At 46.5% G+C, this 19,871-nt stretch overlaps 1 protein-coding gene across 12 annotated transcripts in view; it reads right to left on the bottom strand.

The window, feature by feature from the left end:
- afdna (afadin, adherens junction formation factor a) overlaps positions 1 to 19,871 on the bottom strand; it is a 323,280-nt gene that overhangs the window by 72,957 nt on the left and 230,452 nt on the right. For all 12 annotated transcript variants that reach the window (XM_072503518.1, XM_072503546.1, XM_072503555.1 and 9 more), the window contains 2 exons: positions 10,456 to 10,556; positions 8,690 to 8,776 (listed from right to left, as the gene is read on the bottom strand). In XM_072503518.1, the coding sequence (XP_072359619.1) occupies positions 8,690 to 8,776; positions 10,456 to 10,556 (188 nt within the window). The remainder of the gene's footprint in view (positions 1 to 8,689; positions 8,777 to 10,455; positions 10,557 to 19,871) is intronic.

Genomic DNA, 19,871 nt, shown 5'->3' with positions numbered 1-19,871 from the left:
GGAAAGATGTGGCCACTGTCGTGTTAGGTGCACTGGTCTAACACTGGCTGCAACTGGATGCAGCTTAGATCAGAAAGATACTCCAGACGTTGAAGTTAGTTCAATCAGGTTTATTGAACTAATAGCACAGTTCTCTGTGAGTTCGACTCTCTGCTAACTTAAATGTGATTACTCTGTCTGACTGAACCAGACTTGCTCTTAGCCACGTGGTGGAGGTGTGAGATTGTAACAACACCCTTGACTGACTCTCTAGATGTTCACAGTGGAAAGAGGCAGAGTATCTCCTGTCTTTTATAGTCAGATCCCATCCGAGTGTCCGGCCTGCTTATTGGTCACGTCCTGTTCTGTGTCCATTAGCTGCTTGTCTGTATATCATTGTGTGTGTGTTCGCATATCATGACATCTCCCCTTTTTGTTTTAATGTTTGGATGACATATGTGAATGTATTTACAAGAATAGGCCAATATTAACATATATACATGCAGTGGATGTGAACATATGTACATGTGAAAACAGCTGTCTAATGAGAGAACACAGAACATAGCAAACAGAACAAATGTTCATAAGTCCAGTCTCTGTGGCTTGAGTCAGATCCTGGTCGACCGCCGGAGAGGTGGTGGTGGGGACGCCTTGCAGATGAGCTGCTTCACTTTGTGCACCCCTTTCTCACCTTTTCCGTTTGACTGCGGATAGTGTGGGTTGGAAGTGACGTGTTTGAACTGATACGACTGGGCAAACAGAGACCATTCATGGCTGCTGAAGCACGGGCCATTGTCACTCATGACAGTGAGTGGGATACCTTGCCTAGAGAACGTCTCCTTACAGGCCTTGGTGACGGTCCGAGATGTGAGGTCTGAGAGCTTCACGACTTCAGGGTAATTGGAAAAGTAATCAATGATTAACACGCAATCACAACCATTTGCATTAAAGAGGTCGATGCCAACCTTGGACCACGGAGAGGTTTCGATATCATGCTGCTGAAGTGTCTCCTTACTCTGCGCTGGCTGGAAGCGTTGACAGGTCGCACAGTTAAGGACCATGTTCGCGATGTCCTGGCTGATCCCAGGCCAGTAGATAGCCTGCCTGGCTCTGCGTCTGCACTTTTCCACACCCAGGTGGCCCTCATGGATTTGAAGGAGCACCAAGCTCTGGAGACTGTGTGGAATTACAATCTGGTCCAGTTTGAGGAGGATACCATCAGCCACCATCAGGTCGTCCTTTACATTGAAAAATTGAGGGCTCTGCCCTTTTTGCCAGCCATTGCCTAGGTGTTGCATAACACACTGCAAGAGGGCATCTTTGGCTGTCTCCTCACGGATACGAATCACCTTCTCATCAGATGCCGGGAGGGTGCTAGCACACAGCTGCACCGGTGACTCAACGTGTGACTCAATTTGCCAGATGACGTTCAGTGGTTCACTAGGCACGGAGATGGAGCGGGACAGTGTATCGGCAATGATAAGCTCCTTGCCAGGCATGTAGACCAGGTCAAAGTCGTACCTTCTGGTCCTTGTGGATAATATGGACCAGGGGCCTGTGATCCGTCATGACTGTGGATGTCGCAGGCCGTAGACATAGTCGTGAAACTTAAGAATGCCAGTGAGAAGGCCCAGGCATTCCTTCTTGATTTGTGCATACCTTTGTTCAGTGGGCGTCATTGCCCTTGATGCGTAGGCAACAGGTGCCCAGGATGAAGTGTCATCGCGTTGCAGCAGGACCGCACCGATGCCATCCTGGCTCGCATCTGTCGAGATTTTTGTTTCCTTGTCTGGGTCAAAAAATGCCAATTCGGGTGCAGTGGTGAGCTTGGCTTTCAGCTCCAAACACTCTGCCTGATGGGCCGCCTTCCACTTGAAGGCAGTGGACTTCTTCACTAGGTTTCGTAGGGCCCTGGTGTGTGAGGCTATGTTTGGGTTGAACTTGCCGAGAAAATTGACCATGCCCAGGAAGCGCAATACCCGCCTTCTTGTCTTCTGGGACCTTCATGGCTGCGATGGCCTTGACCTTGTCTGTGTCGGGGCACACGCCCTGATGAGAGATCTTATCTCCTAGGAACTTGAGTGTCGACATGCCAAAGCAACATTTGGCCCTGTTCAGCTCCAGGCCATTGGCGTGGACACGGTGGAATACCTGCTGGAGACAAGAAACATGCTCCTCCGGGTTCGTGGACCATATGCTGACGTCGTCCATGTACACACAAACCCCTTCGATGCCCTCCATCATCTGCTCCATGATGCAATGAAATATCTCCGATGCCGAGACAATGCCGAATGGCATAAGGTTATAGCAGTACCTGCCAAACGGTGTGTTGAAGGTGCAGAGCCTTTTGCTGGACTCATCCAGCTGGATTTGCCAGAATCCATGTGACGCATCTAACTTCGTGAAAAACCGTGCATGTGCCATCTCACTGGTGAGTTCCTCCCGCTTTGGGATGGGGTAGTGTTCACGCATTATATTCTGGTTGAGATCCTTGGGATCAATGCAGATGCGCAGGTCTCCAGAGGTTTTTTTTAACCACCACCATCGAGCTGACCCAGTCAGTCGGTTCGGTTACCCTGGAAATGATCCCCTGCTGCTGCAGCTCCTTCAGCTGTTCCTTCAGGCGCTCCTTCAGCGGAGTCGGGACCCGGCGTGGTGCATGGACCACTGGCTTGGCATCAGGTCGCAGTAGGATCTTGTACCGATATCGCAAAGTGCCCATCCCGTCAAACACATCTGGATACTGAGCGAGGATGTCGTCAATGCCAGCTTGAAGATCCACGTTGGAGGATGTCGTTGAATAAACCCGCTGCACCAGGTTTAGCTTCTTGCAGGCAAGCGCGCCCAGTAGGGACGCCTTGTCCGGCTTGACAATTTCAAACCTTAGCCGTGCATGGATACTCCGGTTGGAGACGACCACAGCACAGTAGCATTGTGGATAGCACATTTGCTTCACAGCTCCAGGGTCCCAGGTTCGATTCCCGCTTGGGTCACTGTCTGTGCGGAGTCTGCACATCCTCCCAGTGTGTGCGTGGGTTTCCTCCGGGTGCTCCGGTTTCCTCCCGCAGTCCAAAGATGTGCAGGTTAGGTGGATTGGCCATGATAAATTGCCCTTCATGTCCAAAATTGCCCTTGGTATTGGGTGGGGTTACTGGGTTATGGGGATAGGGTGGAGGTGTTGACCTTGTGGAGGGTGCTCTTTCCAAGAGCTGGTGCAGACTCAATGGGCCGAATGGCCTCCTTCTGCACTGTAAATTCTATGAAATCTATGAGATGGCAGGACCCCAGTGCCGAGATGGCATTACCGTTTTAGTCCAGGAGCTGGCAGGCTGTTGGAAGGTTCTTGGGGGGGCTTCTTGATGCGTTTGAAGTCTGCCTGTGAGAGGAGGTTGGCAGAAGCACCTGTGTCCAGCTTGAACTGGATGGAGCAGCGGTTGACCTGCATCACCGCACACCATTTGTCCTCCGAATACGCGAATGCGAGATGATTTAGGTGTGGCATGTTCACGTGTGGTAATGATGCCCACTCGGTAGGCGGACTCCAGGCACTTGTCCTCTGGATCCGTTGTACTGCCAGGATCAGAATCCTGTAATCGTCGTTGCACATTCTGGACGCGCCGTCGTCGGAATTGGGAGCGCTGGCCTCTGACTGGTGGTGCAGACCTGCACAAGGCTGCAGAGTGTCCAGGCTTCCCGCAGTTTAAACATCGCCTGCCTCTTGTAGGGCAGTGTCCCTTTCAGTGGCCGTTGCCACAGTACGGGCACGTCATGACGTTGGCGTTGTGACGCGGTGTACATCGTCGCACATGCGCAGTGCGGTCGGCAGACGTCTGCACCTGCACGGTGTGGGTGTTGGCCGCTTCGTTATCCCGTTCGCATCGCGCACGCGTGGGGCTCCGGGAAAAGCGCGCGAGGTGGCCGCTATCTTCAATGCTGAGGCGCTGCATCCGGGAGATGGCCTGCACTAACTGCCTTGTGGGAGGCACGTTTCTCATTTTCAGCCGATTTGTATTGGGTATACCGATTTTCTGCATGCTCATGTTTCAATCGCGACTGGCAGGATCATATGCTTGATTTTTAAGAGCTGTTCTCTCAGAGGATCAGAGTGAACTCCAAACACGATTTGGTCTCTGATCATGGAGTCAGCAATATCACCAAAGTTGCAGGACAGCGCTAGCAGGCAGAGGCTAGTTAAGAAGGAGTTGAAAGATTCATCTTTACCTTGAAGACGTTGTTTGAATATGCAGCGCACGAAAATTTCATTGGTGTCCACTTCACAGACTATCGAACTTGTCCAGGATGGTCTGACACTTTGTCTTGTCCTGGCCTTCGGTGAAGTTAAACGAGTTTGAAGAGTTTGATGGTTTGATCACCCGCTGTTGAGAGGAGAAGCGCGATCTTTCTTGCATCAGACGCACCCGCGAGGTCTGAGGCTGCGATGTACAGCAGAAACTTTTGCTTGAATGTTCGCCAGTTGGCACTGAGATTGCCGGAGGTCCTGAGCTGGTGAGGAGCCTGAATCTTCTCCATGGTGCCGGGATACATTTGCTGGTCGTCACGGAACGGACTGAGGTAAGCCACGTTAAATTAGTCTCCTGGTATCATGTCGTGTTAGGTACACTGGTCTAACACTGGCTGCAGCTTAGACCAGAAAGATACTCCAGACGTTGAAGTTAGTTCAATCAGGTTTATTGAACTAATAGCACAGTTCTCTGTGAGTTCGACTCTCTGCTAACTTAAATGTGGTTACTCTGTCTGACTGAACCAGACTTGCTCTTAGCCACGTGGTGGAGGTGTGAGATTGTAACAACACCCTTGACTGACTCTCTAGATGTTCATCAGTGGAAAGAGGCAGAGTGCGAGTGCCTCGTGTCTTTTATAGTCAGATCCCACCCGAGTGTCCTGCCTGCTTATTGGTCATGTCCTGTTCTCTGTGTCCATTAGCTGCTTGTCTGTATATCATTGTGTGTGTCCGCATATCATGACAGCCACCAGTGGAATATTGACATATTAGGTTTAAAAAGCACTAACAAATGGAGGCTAATATGGGAAAGCGTGAGGTCATTCAACTCGATTCCAAGATAAGACTCTGGATGAGATATTTAGGGTCCATGTATTCACTCAAAACTGGTGGGCCGGTCCAAAGATTAACAAAATAGTGGTATTTACCTCGATGGTACAGAAATACAAAGCGTGTTCATTATGTTATATCTGTATAGACCTCTAGTCCCACTGGGTGCAATGCATCCAGTTTTGGGTACACCCACCGGAGGAATATATTGGAGGAGGCACTGCAGGTTTCCTAGAAGGATACTGGGCTACAGAGGTTAAAATTATTGCAACTGTTACACAAAGGTTCTTTGATTAAACCTTCAAAACCAGCAACCCCTACCACCGAGAACAGGGGTACTACCTGGAACCTAGCATAAATACAAGATAATGGCATGAGGTACTTATGATTAAATGATTTTATATGGTAAAGAAAAATAATTTCCTCTGTTAAAAGTCCAGAATAATTTGGCATTACCTTAGAATTAGGGAGATAGACTGTTCACTGAGCAATGCTAACAGGTACTTCTTCATATAAAGGGTTCTAAGAATCTGGAACGCTCTCTTGCCCAAAAAGCTGCAGAAGCTAAGTCAATTGATAATGTCAAAACTAAGATTGATAATTTTTTACAAAAGCAAATCATTGCAGTTATTGACAATCTGAAATTACACTCAAAATATTGGAACTATTCAATAGGTCTGACAGCATCTGTGGAGAGAGAAGCAGCTATTGTTTCAGGCCAAAGGGAGTACCACGATTTTGACCAAGTGACAAGGTAGAAACTGTGATGCATTTCCAAAGTAGGATGGTGTGTGACTTGTAGGTTTCAATATTCCCATGTGCCTGGTGCCCTTGCACTGATAGGTCAGGGTTGAGCAAATATGGTCCACAGGCCACATCTGGTCCTCGAGCTACATTGCCTTATAACAATTAAAGTACTTGTGTCAATTGGAGACATTGAGGGGAAGAGAAAAATCAGACTATCTGCTTTGTAAAAGAAAATCTATTTAGGGTGACTTTGAAGAATGACTACAGAAAATGGTCCAAGAAATGCCAATGAATGGTGACCAGATGCCAGACTTTTGCAAACTGGTAACAGAGTATACATCACATGATGGAGTAACTGAAGCAGCACTGAGAATAGCATGATAATTTGCAAGATGGCTTACTGTCCAATTGTCTGCTGATTCTTGCTGGTTTATGTTGAGCGCAGGAACAGATTTAGGTAAATAGTGTCAGTAGAGCACATGCAGCTATTTATTGGTTACTGTGCCTATCAAATATTTTCATTCATCTGGCAACTCGTGCATCTGTTAGAGTATTTCATAGCAGTTGTTTGATTATTAGTATGTGGTTGCTTCTCACCTCTGTCATCTTTTGAAAGTTTATAATTATTTTTATATTACTTTACAAAATTTCACAACAGTTGTTTACTTGCGGTTTTAGTTTTACATCATGTTTTGGGTAAACCTGTATTTTAGCATGTTAATAACTGGCATAAAATGACATGAAGGATTCCTCATACAACACCATAAAAATGTTAATGGTTGCTGGTTTGGAAGGTGTTGTCAAAGAAGCCTTGAGAAGTTGCTTACAGATGGTACATACTGCAGCCACAATGCATTGTTGTAGAGGAAGTGAATGTTTAAGCTATTCTGGGGCATTAGTCTTTGTGCCTACATTAAGTTTCCCAGATTTAGGAAGTCTGATTACATCCATTTCCTTTCTAATTTATTGCAATGATTGAACATTCTTTTTTCACACCCCCTGTTCTTTCATGGAAGTGGTTGGTTTCAGAGTCTGTAAACTAATAAGGAGTTGTGTGTAGCTCCCCAGCCTTTTCTATGTGCTGCCAGTGACATTGCAAGTTCACTTGGAGGGAAAATTCAATTATCAAAGCACAATATATTTTCAAGCATTACTGAAAATCATCTACAAATTTCAAGCTTTATAAACTCATCTTTAATTCATGTTATATGTAGTTTGTCATTTAGTAATTTTCAATCGCAAATTATTTGAAGATAAATATAATGCTGATATTCTGTTTACAGTAGCATACATGCCAATTGTCCACATTTCATTTTTACAAATAGTCAACATTTCGATTAGATATCCACATCCTCTGTGATTGTGATGCAAAATCAGCAAGGTCAGAAATACCTTCACCAAATCAGCGCTCACATCCCGCTTAGCCATTCCAGTCAGATTAAATGTAGAATTTTGCAGCAAGTGAGATGTGATGTTGGAAAGTCAGGGATGCAGCACAGTACTAAAATGAAAAACCAGCAGTCATGCAGTCTATCGTAACCCAAGTGTTTGCAGTTTACTAACTATGGCTTCAAAGTGCAGATGTTAACGGTACACGAACCATAACTTTTGAGGCACAGAAGAGCACAATGCTGCCTTGTCCCCAGTACCTTTTGAATATTACTGAAGAAAGTATTCCTGCAAGCACCTGGGCAACAAGGAAGAACTAACCATCTCCTAAAGGGAGACCGCAACTGCACCACATTTTCTATCCCATAGCAGTTCTCAGCTGAAGATGCCTCCCAATTTGTACCTGGACACCAAGTAGATAGGCAAGTAAATAAAATGACTAATGCAGATTCCAGAGTGCAGTAATGGAACGTCACAAAAAAGCTAATTTTTAATGCACAACATGCCCTGACAATAGACCTTGTGCATTCAACGTTTGCATTGTGTGTGTTTTTCACCTTCATATCAACCTCAATTTCCCAGGTGTACAATGGTAAGAACAAGCATGATGGAAGGTAGCAAATGCACCACCCATGAATTTTTCTTCCACGGATATCAAAAGGTGAAAATGCAGAGGAGCATATAGCATATGCACAGCTGTACTCAATATAGCTAGATTAAGTTACAATAAACTTATCATTCCACTGCAATTTGGGCATAATTACTTATTGACATTTCATACGGTTATATTTTTTGAGTTGTCAACTTTTTAAGGCCCACTGATTACGCGTTACAACTGAGGTGACTGTGTCTCAATGATTGAGAAATATCACTGGTAATCCAAGCAACCAAACTGCACTGATCACCAAACCGATGCACCAGATGGGTTGAAATTTTAGAAAGGTGATTTTGTTAAGTGGCACTAAGCATCAGCAGAGCAGGATTCCACTTAACTCAAAAAATGTGATTAACAGAATCTGCTTCTGTACCCACAAGCAATCATCGTCACCCAGAAGTTTTCCATGATTGTCTATGTAAAAAAAAAACTAGATGCCGCAAGCACTGATTTCTGTGCATCTTTTGTGAACGTAATTTTGAGATGCCAATATTGAGCGAGTTGCCCACTGGCAGCCACACAACCTTTTAAGGATGAAGCACTTATTTAGTTTAAAAACAGGTTTAAAGCAAGACCGCCCATTCAGTAACAATAAAACAGTAGTCACAGGTTCTACAACAAAAGTAATGCAACTTTATTTTTTACAGTTTAAAAATAGCGACAGATAAGAAAGTGCAAGTCATATTATGGAAGAGGTGAAAAGGCAATCACTGTTCAACCACTCCTTTAGGGTACATTCTATTGTTTTTCAGCCTCTGGACCGATGAAATTAAGACTGCTCGAATGTTCTTCTTTTACACTGATAACAGCATCATCAGAAAACATTTTAAACACTAATGTCATCTTACCTTAGCAGCTACAATGCTTAGTCCCATTCCATTATGCTTTTTTAGTGTCACTGTAATTATTTCTGGTTCTTTACGATTAAGCTCCGTCTGAAAAAAAAACAGGATACAGAATAAACAACAGTTTGTATACAGTTTACCCTCCTTTGTCAAGCAATACCAGGGGATTAAATTCAGCAGTTAAATTGGCTGATCAGAAACTCAACTGCATAAACAAATGGAGTCAAATTAATTGAATTTCTTAATGGCAAAATTAAGTAGTATTAACTTTGCATTGCATTAACCTTTTCATTTTGGGAACAGTGCAGCAACGCCTCACTTCAATTTGTGGTTGCATTTCTGAAATTGCAACTTTAAGTGAAACGACTTGGTGAAATCATAGGAATCAATGTTAAAGCCAGAGATGGGTTCCTTCGGACATTTTTGGCCTGGGGAAAACAATGTAAAAGTTGAAATACTGTACCATACATGTGCAGCACCATGCATTCCTAGCTTACATCACGTAAAAACATACAATACAGAATACTGTATTATAAAACATACACCTCATACAGATACCAGTACTGCACAGTACAGCATATTTATTGACCAGGCTCCATCTAGTGGCAGAAATTGATCATAGGAGCCACTGGCCCCTTGAACCTGCTCAATCATGTAACCAGGTCATGCTTGACCTTCCACCGCAACACCATCTTCCTTAACTATCCCTATATTCCTCGATATCATTGGTATCTAAAAATTTATCAATGTCTGCTTTGAACATACTCAATGACTAAACCCCACAGCACAGTGGGGTAGAGAATTTCAAAGATTCACCACCCTCCAACTGAAGAAATTCCTCCTAATCTTGGTCCTTGATCCTCGTATTCATATTCCTCGTATTCGGAGACGGTGTTTCTTGGTTCTCAACCTCACCTCCCCAACCAGGAGAAACATCCTTCTTGCATCAACCCAGTTGAGCCCTATAGGAATTTTGTAGAATTCAATGAGATCACCTAGAATCATAGAATTTACAGTGCAGGAGGCCGATCGAGTCTGCACCGGCCCTTGGAAAGAGCAGCCGATTTAAGCCCATACCTCCATCCTATCCCCGTAACCCCACCTAACCTTTTTTGGACAATAAGGGCAATTCAGCAGACAATCCCTGCACATCTTTTGACTATGGGGGGGAAACCGGAGCACCCGGAGGAAACCCACGCAGACACGGGGAGAATGTGCAGACTCCGCACAGACAGTGACCCAAGCCGGAAATCAAACCTGGGACCCTGGAGCTGTGAAGCAACTGTGCTAACCACTATGCTACCGTGCTGCCCTGGACGCATAAACTCTGCAAATATGTGGCTTTGACAATTTATTAAAATTCCGAACCTGGAACAGTTGTTGAAATATCTCAAATATTAAATTGGAACTCAAGATCTGCTTCAAAACTGAAGACTACAGGCGAAAATTGAATATTTCTACTAATGATTCAAGACAAAAGCTTTGACAAAGAGTCATCGGACTCGAAACGTTAGCTCCTTTCTCTCCCTACAGATGCTGCCAGACCTGCTGAGATTTTCCAGCATTTTCTCTTTCATTTCAGATTCCAGCATCCGCAGTAATTTGCTTTTATCCAGTATATTAATATATTAAGGTATGTTTCCACACCTTAAAAATATGTAAATACAGCATTTGTTTTGAATTCTTTAGAATACAGTCCAATACCACGAGGGAGGTAACGATCCTTACACATACACGCAGAGAACTTGTATTCAATAGAACCAACTTACCAGTTCAGTATCAGGTGGAAAGTGACTTTCGTAGTCAGCGCTTTCAAAATAAATTGTCCAAGTGCCAGGTGATCGCGAATGAGCTGCAAGTCTACAAAAGCCTACAGGAAAGAACACATTTAAACAATAGATGGTGGTTGATAATTATCTGTAAAACTTGGCCAAATGCAATAACTTGGCAGTAGGAAAGATGGTTGGGATTCACAGTCCATTGCTCAGTTTTTAGAAATACATTAATTACTCCACGTCTCAGAAGTGACAATTAAATCCATGTAATAATTATTCAAATAATCTTACCATAAATGTTCCAGGAAAGCACACAATGCAAAAAGATGTTGCTGTCATAGGATAGAAACAGGAGTAGGCCATTCAGCCCCTCAAGCTTATTCCACAATTCAATTAGATCACACATTTAACATTGTTGGATTAACCAGTAAACACATTACGGATCGAGGTAAATTTCATGGCACAATGACTCAATTGTAAAAGCTCCAAGTTCCCAGTGACTATGAAAAGTCTCATCAAGGAAACAGCAGTTAACTGATAAAAAAAACGGCAAACAGTGGAAATCTGACAAGAATAAATGATATAAAACACTGCTTCACTGCAATGTATGTCCAGCATTTTCCGATTAAAAATAACATCTTGGCCAAATCAAACTAGCCCTCCCCCCCTCACCCCAGGTACAGCATAAATCACGGTTTTTCAAAACGCGGGTCGTGACCAGAGGCTGGGTTACGGACGGGTGTCAGAATGGTTGTGGAGCCCACGGCCGGTAACAATGCTGTATTTAAAAGGGAGCAGCCACTCCCCTGTAAGAACAAGAATTTTACAAGCCTTGGCTCAACATGAAGGTCAGAGGTAACACTACTGAAAGATAGAAGTGTTCCGTGGCCTCCAGCACACCTGCACACGTGCCCTTGTATCAAGCACCCGACAATCGCCAAACATCTCTCGCAGCGATCACCCAGCTCCATCTGTCATATAAATGCTGCGTTCAAAATCCGTTCTCTTCCCAACAGCCCCACACACCCCTCCCCCCACTCACGTCCCCAATTAGCATAGCAACGATCCATAGGTGTTCGCATTTTTGATGTAAGCACAAAGGAATCTTTCATAGAGCCCCAGGTAGAAAGATCTTTCATTTCCTTGCCCTTGCAACTGCGCCAGTGTTTGGGACCGAATATCAAATTCAGCGGTCAGCCAGTGGACCCACTTGATTTTTCACTCAATCGCTGGTCCCCGCTTTGCCTGACACCGAACAACCTATTCCATCATTGGTAGTATTTTTAAATATGCTTCACTTGCGACTTCCGGGTGCGGCGATGACCAGCTGAGTCGCACGTTTCGGCAGCTCCCTGTGAAACGGACTTTTGGGCTCTTGATAGGAGCCCCAACGGCAATTTTAACGGCTGAAAACACCGTGCGGTAAACCAGAAGGGTGTTCCCCCTGGACACGGATGGAAAAAGGAGAGGAAAGTGGCCGGATTGCAGCGGATCCTTTGGAACAACGGCAAGGAAGGCAAGCAGAAACCAAGATGGCGTCGGAAGGTGGCAGTTTCATATGGGGCCCTGAACAACAAGAGTTTTTGAAACGCTGCGTGGAGGAGATAAAAAAGGAAATGAAGAAAGAGTTGTTGGCCCCGATATTACAGGCGATTGAAGGGCTGAAAGAGGAACAAAAGACACAGGAGCAGGAGCTTCGGGTCGTGAAGGCGAAAGCAGCAGAGAATGAAAACGATATACAGGGCCTGGTGGTGAAGTCGGAGATACAGGAGGCACACCAGAAACGATCTGTGGAGAGGTTGGAGGCACTGGAAAATAACGCAAGGAGGAACAACTTGAGGATTCTTGGCCTTCCTGAAGGTGTGGAGGGGGCGGACGTCGGGGCATATGTGAGCACGATGCTGCACTCGTTAATGGGAGTGGAGGCCCCGACGGGTCCGTTGGAGGTGGAGGGAGCATACCGAGTTATGGTGCGAGGATCGAGAGCAGGAGAAGCTCCCAGAGCCATAGTGGTGAGATTTCTCCGTTTTAAGGATAGAGAAATGGTCCTTAGATGGGCGAAGAAAACTCGGTGTAGTAAATGGGAGAACGCGGTGATCCGCGTCTATCAAGATTGGAGTGCGGAGGTGGCGAGAAGGAGGGCGAGCTTTAATCGGGCCAAAGCGGTACTTCACAAAAAAAAGATAAAGTTTGGAATGCTGCAACCGGCAAGACTGTGGGTCACATATCAAGGGAGGCACCACTACTTTGAGACGGCGGATGAAGCGTGGACTTTTATTGTAGAAGAAAAATTGGAATGATTGGACTACGAAAATGAACGTTTGGACAAAGTGGTGGGACGAGTGGGGGGGGGGGGGTGAAGAGGGATTGTATGATTAATCCTGCGGTATGGTAACTTTTCTTTCTCCCACAGGTGGTGATGGGGGGAGGTGGGGAGGGAGAGGAGATGGGGCGTTGGCCATGGGAGGCGGGGCCGAGGGAGAGGCGCGGGCTTGGTTCCCGCGCTATGATAATTATGGCGGGGATAGAGAAGCAGGAAGGAGGGGGCGCCGCACGGGGCGAGCCGTGATCACGGGGGGAAGCCGAGGTCAGCCAGAGTTTGCTGACTTCTGGGAGCAACATGGGGGGAGTAATTACGCTAGCGGGGGGTCTAGCGGGGGGGGGGGGGGGGGGGGGGAATTACTGGGTTGCTGCTGCTGGGGAAAGGGGGGAGTGGGTACGGGAAAGGATGGGCGGGGGGGGCACCGTCTGGGAGAAATACAGCTGCGTGGGAACTGGGCGAGAAGCTGGAAAAAGCTGATGGCTAACCGGCAAGGGGGGGGGGGGGGGTGGGAAGCCCCCCAACTCGGCTGATCACGTGGAACGTGAGGGGGCTTAACGGGCCGATAAAGAGGGCACGAGTACTCGCACACCTTAAGAAACTTAAAGCAGATGTGGTCATGTTACAGGAAACGCACCTGAAACTGATAGATCAAGTTAGGTTGCGCAAAGGATGGGTAGGGCAGGTGTTCCATTCGGGGCTGGATGCGAAAAACAGGGGGGTGGCTATATTAGTGGGGAAGCGGGTAATGTTCGAGGCAAAGACTATAGTGGCGGGTAACGGGGGCAGATACGTGATGGTGAGTGGCAAACTACAGGGGGAGATGGTGGTTTTGGTAAACGTATATGCCCCGAATTGGGACGATGCCAATTTTATGAGGCGAATGCTAGGACGCATCCCAGACCTAGAGACCGGAAAGCTGATAATGGGGGGAGACTTTAACACGGTGTTGGAACCAAGGCTGGATAGGTCGAAGTCCAGGACTGGTAGGAGGCCGGCAGCAGCCAAGGTGCTTAAGGATTTTATGGAGCAGATGGGAGGGGTGGACCCGTGGAGATTCAGTAGACCTAGGAGTAAGGAGTTCTCGTTTTTCTCCTATGTCCATAAAGTCTATTCACGCATAGACTTTTTTGTGCTGGGTAGGGCATTGATCCCGAGGGTGAGGGGAACGGAATATACGGCTATAGCCATTTCGGATCATGCCCCACACTGGGTAGACTTGGAGATAGGGGAGGAAACAAGAGGGCGTCCACCCTGGAGAATGGACATGGGACTAATGGCGGATGAGGGGGTGTGCTTAAGGGTGAGGGGATGCATTGAAAAGTACTTGGAACTCAATGACAATGGGGAGGTTCAGGTGGGAGTGGTCTGGGAGGCGTTGAAGGCGGTGGTTAGGGGGGAGCTGATATCAATAAGGACACATAAAGGGAAGCAGGAGAGTAAGGAACGGGAGCGGTTGTTGCAAGAACTTTTGAGGGTGGACAGACAGTATGCGGAAGCACCGGAGGAGGGACTGTATAGGGAAAGGCAAAGGCTGCATGTGGAATTTGACTTGCTGACCACAGGCACTGCAGAGGCACAATGGAGGAAGGCGCAGGGTGTACAGTATGAATATGGAGAGAAGGCGAGCAGATTGCTGGCACACCAATTGAGGAAAAGGGGAGCAGCGAGGGAAATAGGGGGGGTGAGAGACGAAGATGGAGAGACGGAGCGGGGAGCGGAGAGAGTGAATGAAGTGTTTAAGACATTTTATAAAAAATTGTATGAAGCTCAACCCCCGGATGGGAGGGAGAGAATGATGGAGTTTTTGGATCGGCTGGAAATTCCCAAGGTGGAAGAGCAGGAAAGGATGGGATTGGGAGCACAGATCACGGTAGAAGAAGTGGTGAAAGGAATTAGGAACATGCAGACGGGAAAGGCCCCTGGACCGGACGGATTCCCAGTTGAATTTTACAGAAAATATTTGGACTTGCTCGCCCCGCTACTGACGAGGACCTTTAACGAGGCAAAGGAAAGGGGACAACTGCCCCCGACTATGTCTGAAGTAACGATATCGCTTCTCTTAAAGAAGGAAAAGGATCCGCTACAATGCGGGTCCTACAGACCAATCTCCCTCCTCAATGTAGATGCCAAGGTCTTGGCCAAGGTAATGGCAATGAGAATAGAGGAATGTGTCCCGGGGGTGGTTCATGAGGACCAAACTGGGTTTGTGAAGGGGAGACAGCTGAACACGAACATACGGAGGTTGTTAGGGGTAATGATGATGGCCCCACCAGAGGGTGAAACGGAGATAGTAGTGGCGATGGATGCCGAGAAAGCATTTGATAGAGTGGAGTGGGATTATCTGTGGGAGGTGTTGAGGAGATTTGGGTTCGGAGAGGGGTATGTTAGATGGGTGCAGCTGTTGTATAGGGCCCCAGTGGCGAGTGTGGTCACGAATGGACGGGGATCGGCATATTTTCGGCTCCATAGAGGGACAAGGCAGGGATGTCCTCTGTCCCCATTACTGTTTGCACTGGCGATTGAGCCCCTGGCGATAGCGCTGAGAGGTTCCAAGGGATGGAGGGGAATACTTAGGGGAGGAGAAGAACACCGGGTATCTTTATATGCGGATGATCTGCTACTATATGTGGCGGATCCAGCGGAGGGGATGCCAGAAATAATGCGGATACTTGGGGAGTTTGGGGATTTTTCAGGGTATAAATTGAACATGGGGAAGAGTGAGCTGTTTGTGGTGCATCCAGGGGAGCAGAGTAGAGAAATAGAAGACCTACCGTTGAGGAAGGTAACAAGAGACTTTCGTTACCTGGGGATCCAGATAGCTAAGAATTGGGGCACATTGCACAGGCTAAATTTGACGCGGTTGGTGGAACAGATGGAGGAAGATTTCAAGAGATGGGATATGGTAGCATTGTCAATGGCAGGGAGGGTGCAGGCGGTTAAGATGGTGGTCCTCCCGAGATTCCTCTTTGTGTTTCAGTGTCTCCCGGTGGTGATCACGAAGGCTTTTTTCAAAAGGATAGAAAAGAGTATCATGGGTTTTGTTTGGGCCGGGAAGACTCCGAGAGTGAGAAAGGGATTCTTACAGCGTAGCAGGGATAGGGGGGGGCTGGCACTACCGAGCCTAAGTGAGTATTATTGGGCCGCTAATATTTCAATGGTGAGTAAGTGGATGGGAGAGGAGGAAGGAGCGGCGTGGAAGAGATTAGAGAGGGCGTCCTGTAGGGGGACCAGCCTGCAGGCTATGGTGACAGCCCCATTGCCGTTCTCACCAAGGAACTATACCACGAGTCCGGTGGTGGTAGCTACACTGAAGATTTGGGGACAGTGGAGACGACATAGGGGAAAGACCGGAGCACTGGGGGGGGTCCCCGATAAGAAACAACCATAGGTTTGCCCCGGGGGGAATGGATGGGGGATATGGAATGTGGCAAAGAGCAGGTATAACGCAATTGAAAGATCTATTTGTGGATGGGAAGTTTGCGAGTCTGGGAGCGCTGACCGAGAAATATGGGTTGCCCCAAGGGAATGCATTCAGGTACATGCAATTGAGGGCTTTTGCGAGGCAACAGGTGAGGGAATTCCCGCAGCTCCCGACACAAGAGGTGCAGGACAGAGTCATCTCAAAGAAATGGGTGGGGGACGGTAAGGTGTTGGATATATATAGGGAAATGAGAGACGAAGGGGAGACTATGATGGACGAACTAAAAGGGAAATGGGAAGAAGAGCTAGGGGAGGAGATTGAGGAGGGGATGTGGGCAGATGCCCTAAACAGGGTAAACTCGTCGTCCTCGTGCGCCAGGCTAAGCCTGATTCAGTTTAAGGTATTACACAGGGCACATATGACTGGAACACGGCTCAGTAAATTTTTTTGGGGTGGAGGATAGGTGTGCGAGGTGCTCGAGAAGCCCAGCGAATCATACCCATATGTTTTGGTCATGCCCGGCACTACAGGGGTTTTGGATGGGGGTGACAAAGGTGCTTTCGAAAGTAGTAGGAGTCCGGGTCGAACCAAGCTGGGGGTTGGCTATATTTGGGGTTGCACAAGAGCCGGGAGTGCAGGAGGCGAAAGAGGCCGATGTTTTGGCCTTTGCGTCCCTAGTAGCCCGGCGCAGAATATTGCTAATGTGGAAAGAAGCCAAGCCCCCGGGGGTGGAGACCTGGATAAATGATATGGCGGGGTTCATAAAGTTAGAGCGGATTAAGTTCATCCTAAGGGGGTCGGCTCAAGGGTTTACTAGGCGGTGGCAACCGTTCGTCGAATATCTTGCGGAAAGATAGATAGGGGAGAACAAAGAAGGCAGCAGCAGCGGCCCAGGACTTGGGGGGGGGGGGGGGGGGGGGGGGGGGGGGATGTGGCCTGAGACAAGGCAGTTGCCAATTAGGGCTAGTTTTTATTTTTTGTTATTTAATATTTATTTATTTGTTGTTGTTTTTGTTTAAATTTAAAAAGGTCATTATTATCTGTATTGTTATAATGTTGTGTAAAGGATGCACAATGTACTGTGTTGGTTGACCAAAAATTTTCAATAAAATATTATTTAAAAAAAAAAAAATATGCTTCACTTGCAACACATTGGAATAAAGCAACATTTTCTCAACACATTTCCTTTTCAGTGCTTTGAATGGGCTTTGTTCTATATAATTGGGAAGTTTTCTGAAAAGCAATTCTGACGGGCAATATACTCTGGTCATGCTGTGAGGGAATGGTGCAAACTCTTACAAATTCCCTACGCAGTAATGGTGGGAAATGATGCAGCTGGTGTTTGTATGGGACAGAATGTTTTCTGCAAACAGGAATGTGGAGCTGATGTTGAGCTGCTTTGTGAAAATCAGAACTTGTAAAAACTAGACTGGTATGGGAAAAGGAATATTGGTGCCGCTCGCTGGTGCCTGGAAACTTGGATTTTGAAAAGGTGAATGTTCTCATGTTCCAGTTTGAGTCCAGGGGTGCACAGTAACAAGCTCCTAGCGGGTGCATGGTTTGTTGGGACCGGCCAAGATTGTTGCCGTAAGGTTGGAGGCAGTGGGTGAGGCAAAATATACCCTGCAAAAAGCTGTGGGTGCTCCTCTGCTTCCTGGGAATTGTTGCCTGTTGATTTTATTCCTGGATTTTACAAACAACGATTCAAGTACTCGGCACCCAAGACAGAGAGCACTCAGTGAAAATCAGCCATTCATTGAATGTATACAAAATGTCTTTGCCCCAAGGATTAATGATTCATTAATGCGCAATATCCAGTATCTCATGTGTGGCCCTGGACAGTGAATTCTCATAGATAGGAGGACATCACAGGTAGAAGAACAAAACAGGGATTCAAGAAAGGAACAAGACAGAAAGCAGGAAACTGTAGGCCAATTAGTCCAACATGTGTCAAAGGGAAAATATTAGAATCCATTAAGGAGCTAATAACATGAATTTTAGAAAACCATAATACAATCAGTTGGAGTCAACATGGTTGTGTGTTAGGGAAATCATGTTTGACTAATTTGAGGAGAAAACACATTTTCAAAACCAGAGATGAAGATTGGAACAGTAAGAATGAATTTCAAAGAGACCTAGCTGAAGCCGACATTGACTCTAACCCCACACTATCCAAATAATGAACAGAGAAATTCTGATGAGATTGGAACCTGGATTTGTCCACATTAATATAGAATCATGAGGCAACATGTTGGGGCTGCCCAATGCATTTAAAACAACCTGTGAAAGACAAACCACGCTGCACCACTGTAGCTCACCGGATATGGATGTAGGTGACACTCCTTCTATAAGGAAACACCCCTATTATCTGGGTCCAGAAAGGTTGACCCAGGTGCAGGAGAAGGCTAAACACGTTACAGTACCAATGAATAGGACCGAGCATCAGTAACTGCCTGCGCACATGCCAGACGCTGAACCAAAATCCCCGAAAGAGGCTAAAATCACACTGCAGCCCCCAATCCTCTGGCAATCAGCTTGACAACAGTGCCTGTGTTTGCATAACTGAATTCCCGGAGTACAACGATGGATAGTGAGGAGTTAAGCTAGACAAGAGCAGCTCAAACCTATAGTCAAAAGAATCTGCACTTGAGCGAGAAATCCAGATTACCCCTACAGGTAACCCACAACAATCCCCTGTTATTAACTCAGATATCAGGCACTGAGTTCTGAATCAATACCGTTGCTTATGCCAGACCCCAAAAAGATCATCCCGGAATAGTCTTTCCACAATAAAGATAGATTTTGAACGGTAACCAGGCCACCAAAACACTATCCAGATTGAAGGAATGGACAGTGGTATTGCTGACATTCTGTCCGAAGTTTAAGCTTCAGAAGTGCAACAGGGCATTGACACTATCTCTGCAAGCTGTGCATTTGACTTTCCAGTTTGAGTGAGAATGTGAATGCAGACCTCTCTACTTAGTTTACTTTTGCACGACCACGCTTAAAAAAAATAGAATGTGTTTTTCTCGGAGGGTGAAAGAACTGTTGGCTTCTATATGGCAAGAAAAAAATACAGAACTCTATTCTTTTTCCGCTTAAAAAATTGACTGTCTGCTGAACCAAAAAAGACTGCTAAAAGTCACATGAGCACAGAATTGGCCTTTTGTCTGCGAGCGATCCCCCAGGAGTTACAAAAACAAAATCATTATTTTCTTAGTTGGTGTGTCACATCTCATTGTCCTTCTTCGTCCTTCAGTATTGAAAACCATCTTAATTTGTCTTCTAGGTATTTGAACTGTGTGGGTGTGAAGGTGGTTGCTAAGTCCTATCCGAGCACAAAATGTTTTGGTACAATGGGGACAGGACAATGAGGTTGGTAGGTAGTTGGGGGCACTATTCTCATGGTTTCTACATGCCGCGCGCTTATTTTGAGCTGACACTAACCATTGTTCCTCGTATGCGGATGCGCCATTGGCAATTGCACTTCTCCAGTTTGAGCAGTCCTGGGCAAGAGTCGCCCATGACGTATTGTTAATTTTGAAGCCCCGAGGGAGGGTTCCAGGGTTGCTTGAAGGTTTCTTCTGGCTGCTACGGAAACATGCTCCGTTCTGCAGCATACTATAGAAGATTTGCTTAGGCAGCTGGTTGTCAGGCCTGCTGGTG

The sequence above is a fragment of the Scyliorhinus torazame genome, chromosome 1, assembly GCF_047496885.1.
Source record: "Scyliorhinus torazame isolate Kashiwa2021f chromosome 1, sScyTor2.1, whole genome shotgun sequence".
NCBI lineage: Eukaryota > Metazoa > Chordata > Chondrichthyes > Carcharhiniformes > Scyliorhinidae > Scyliorhinus > Scyliorhinus torazame.
Note: the sequence above shows the minus strand (reverse complement) of the source record. Positions and strands in the feature narration are given on the sequence as shown.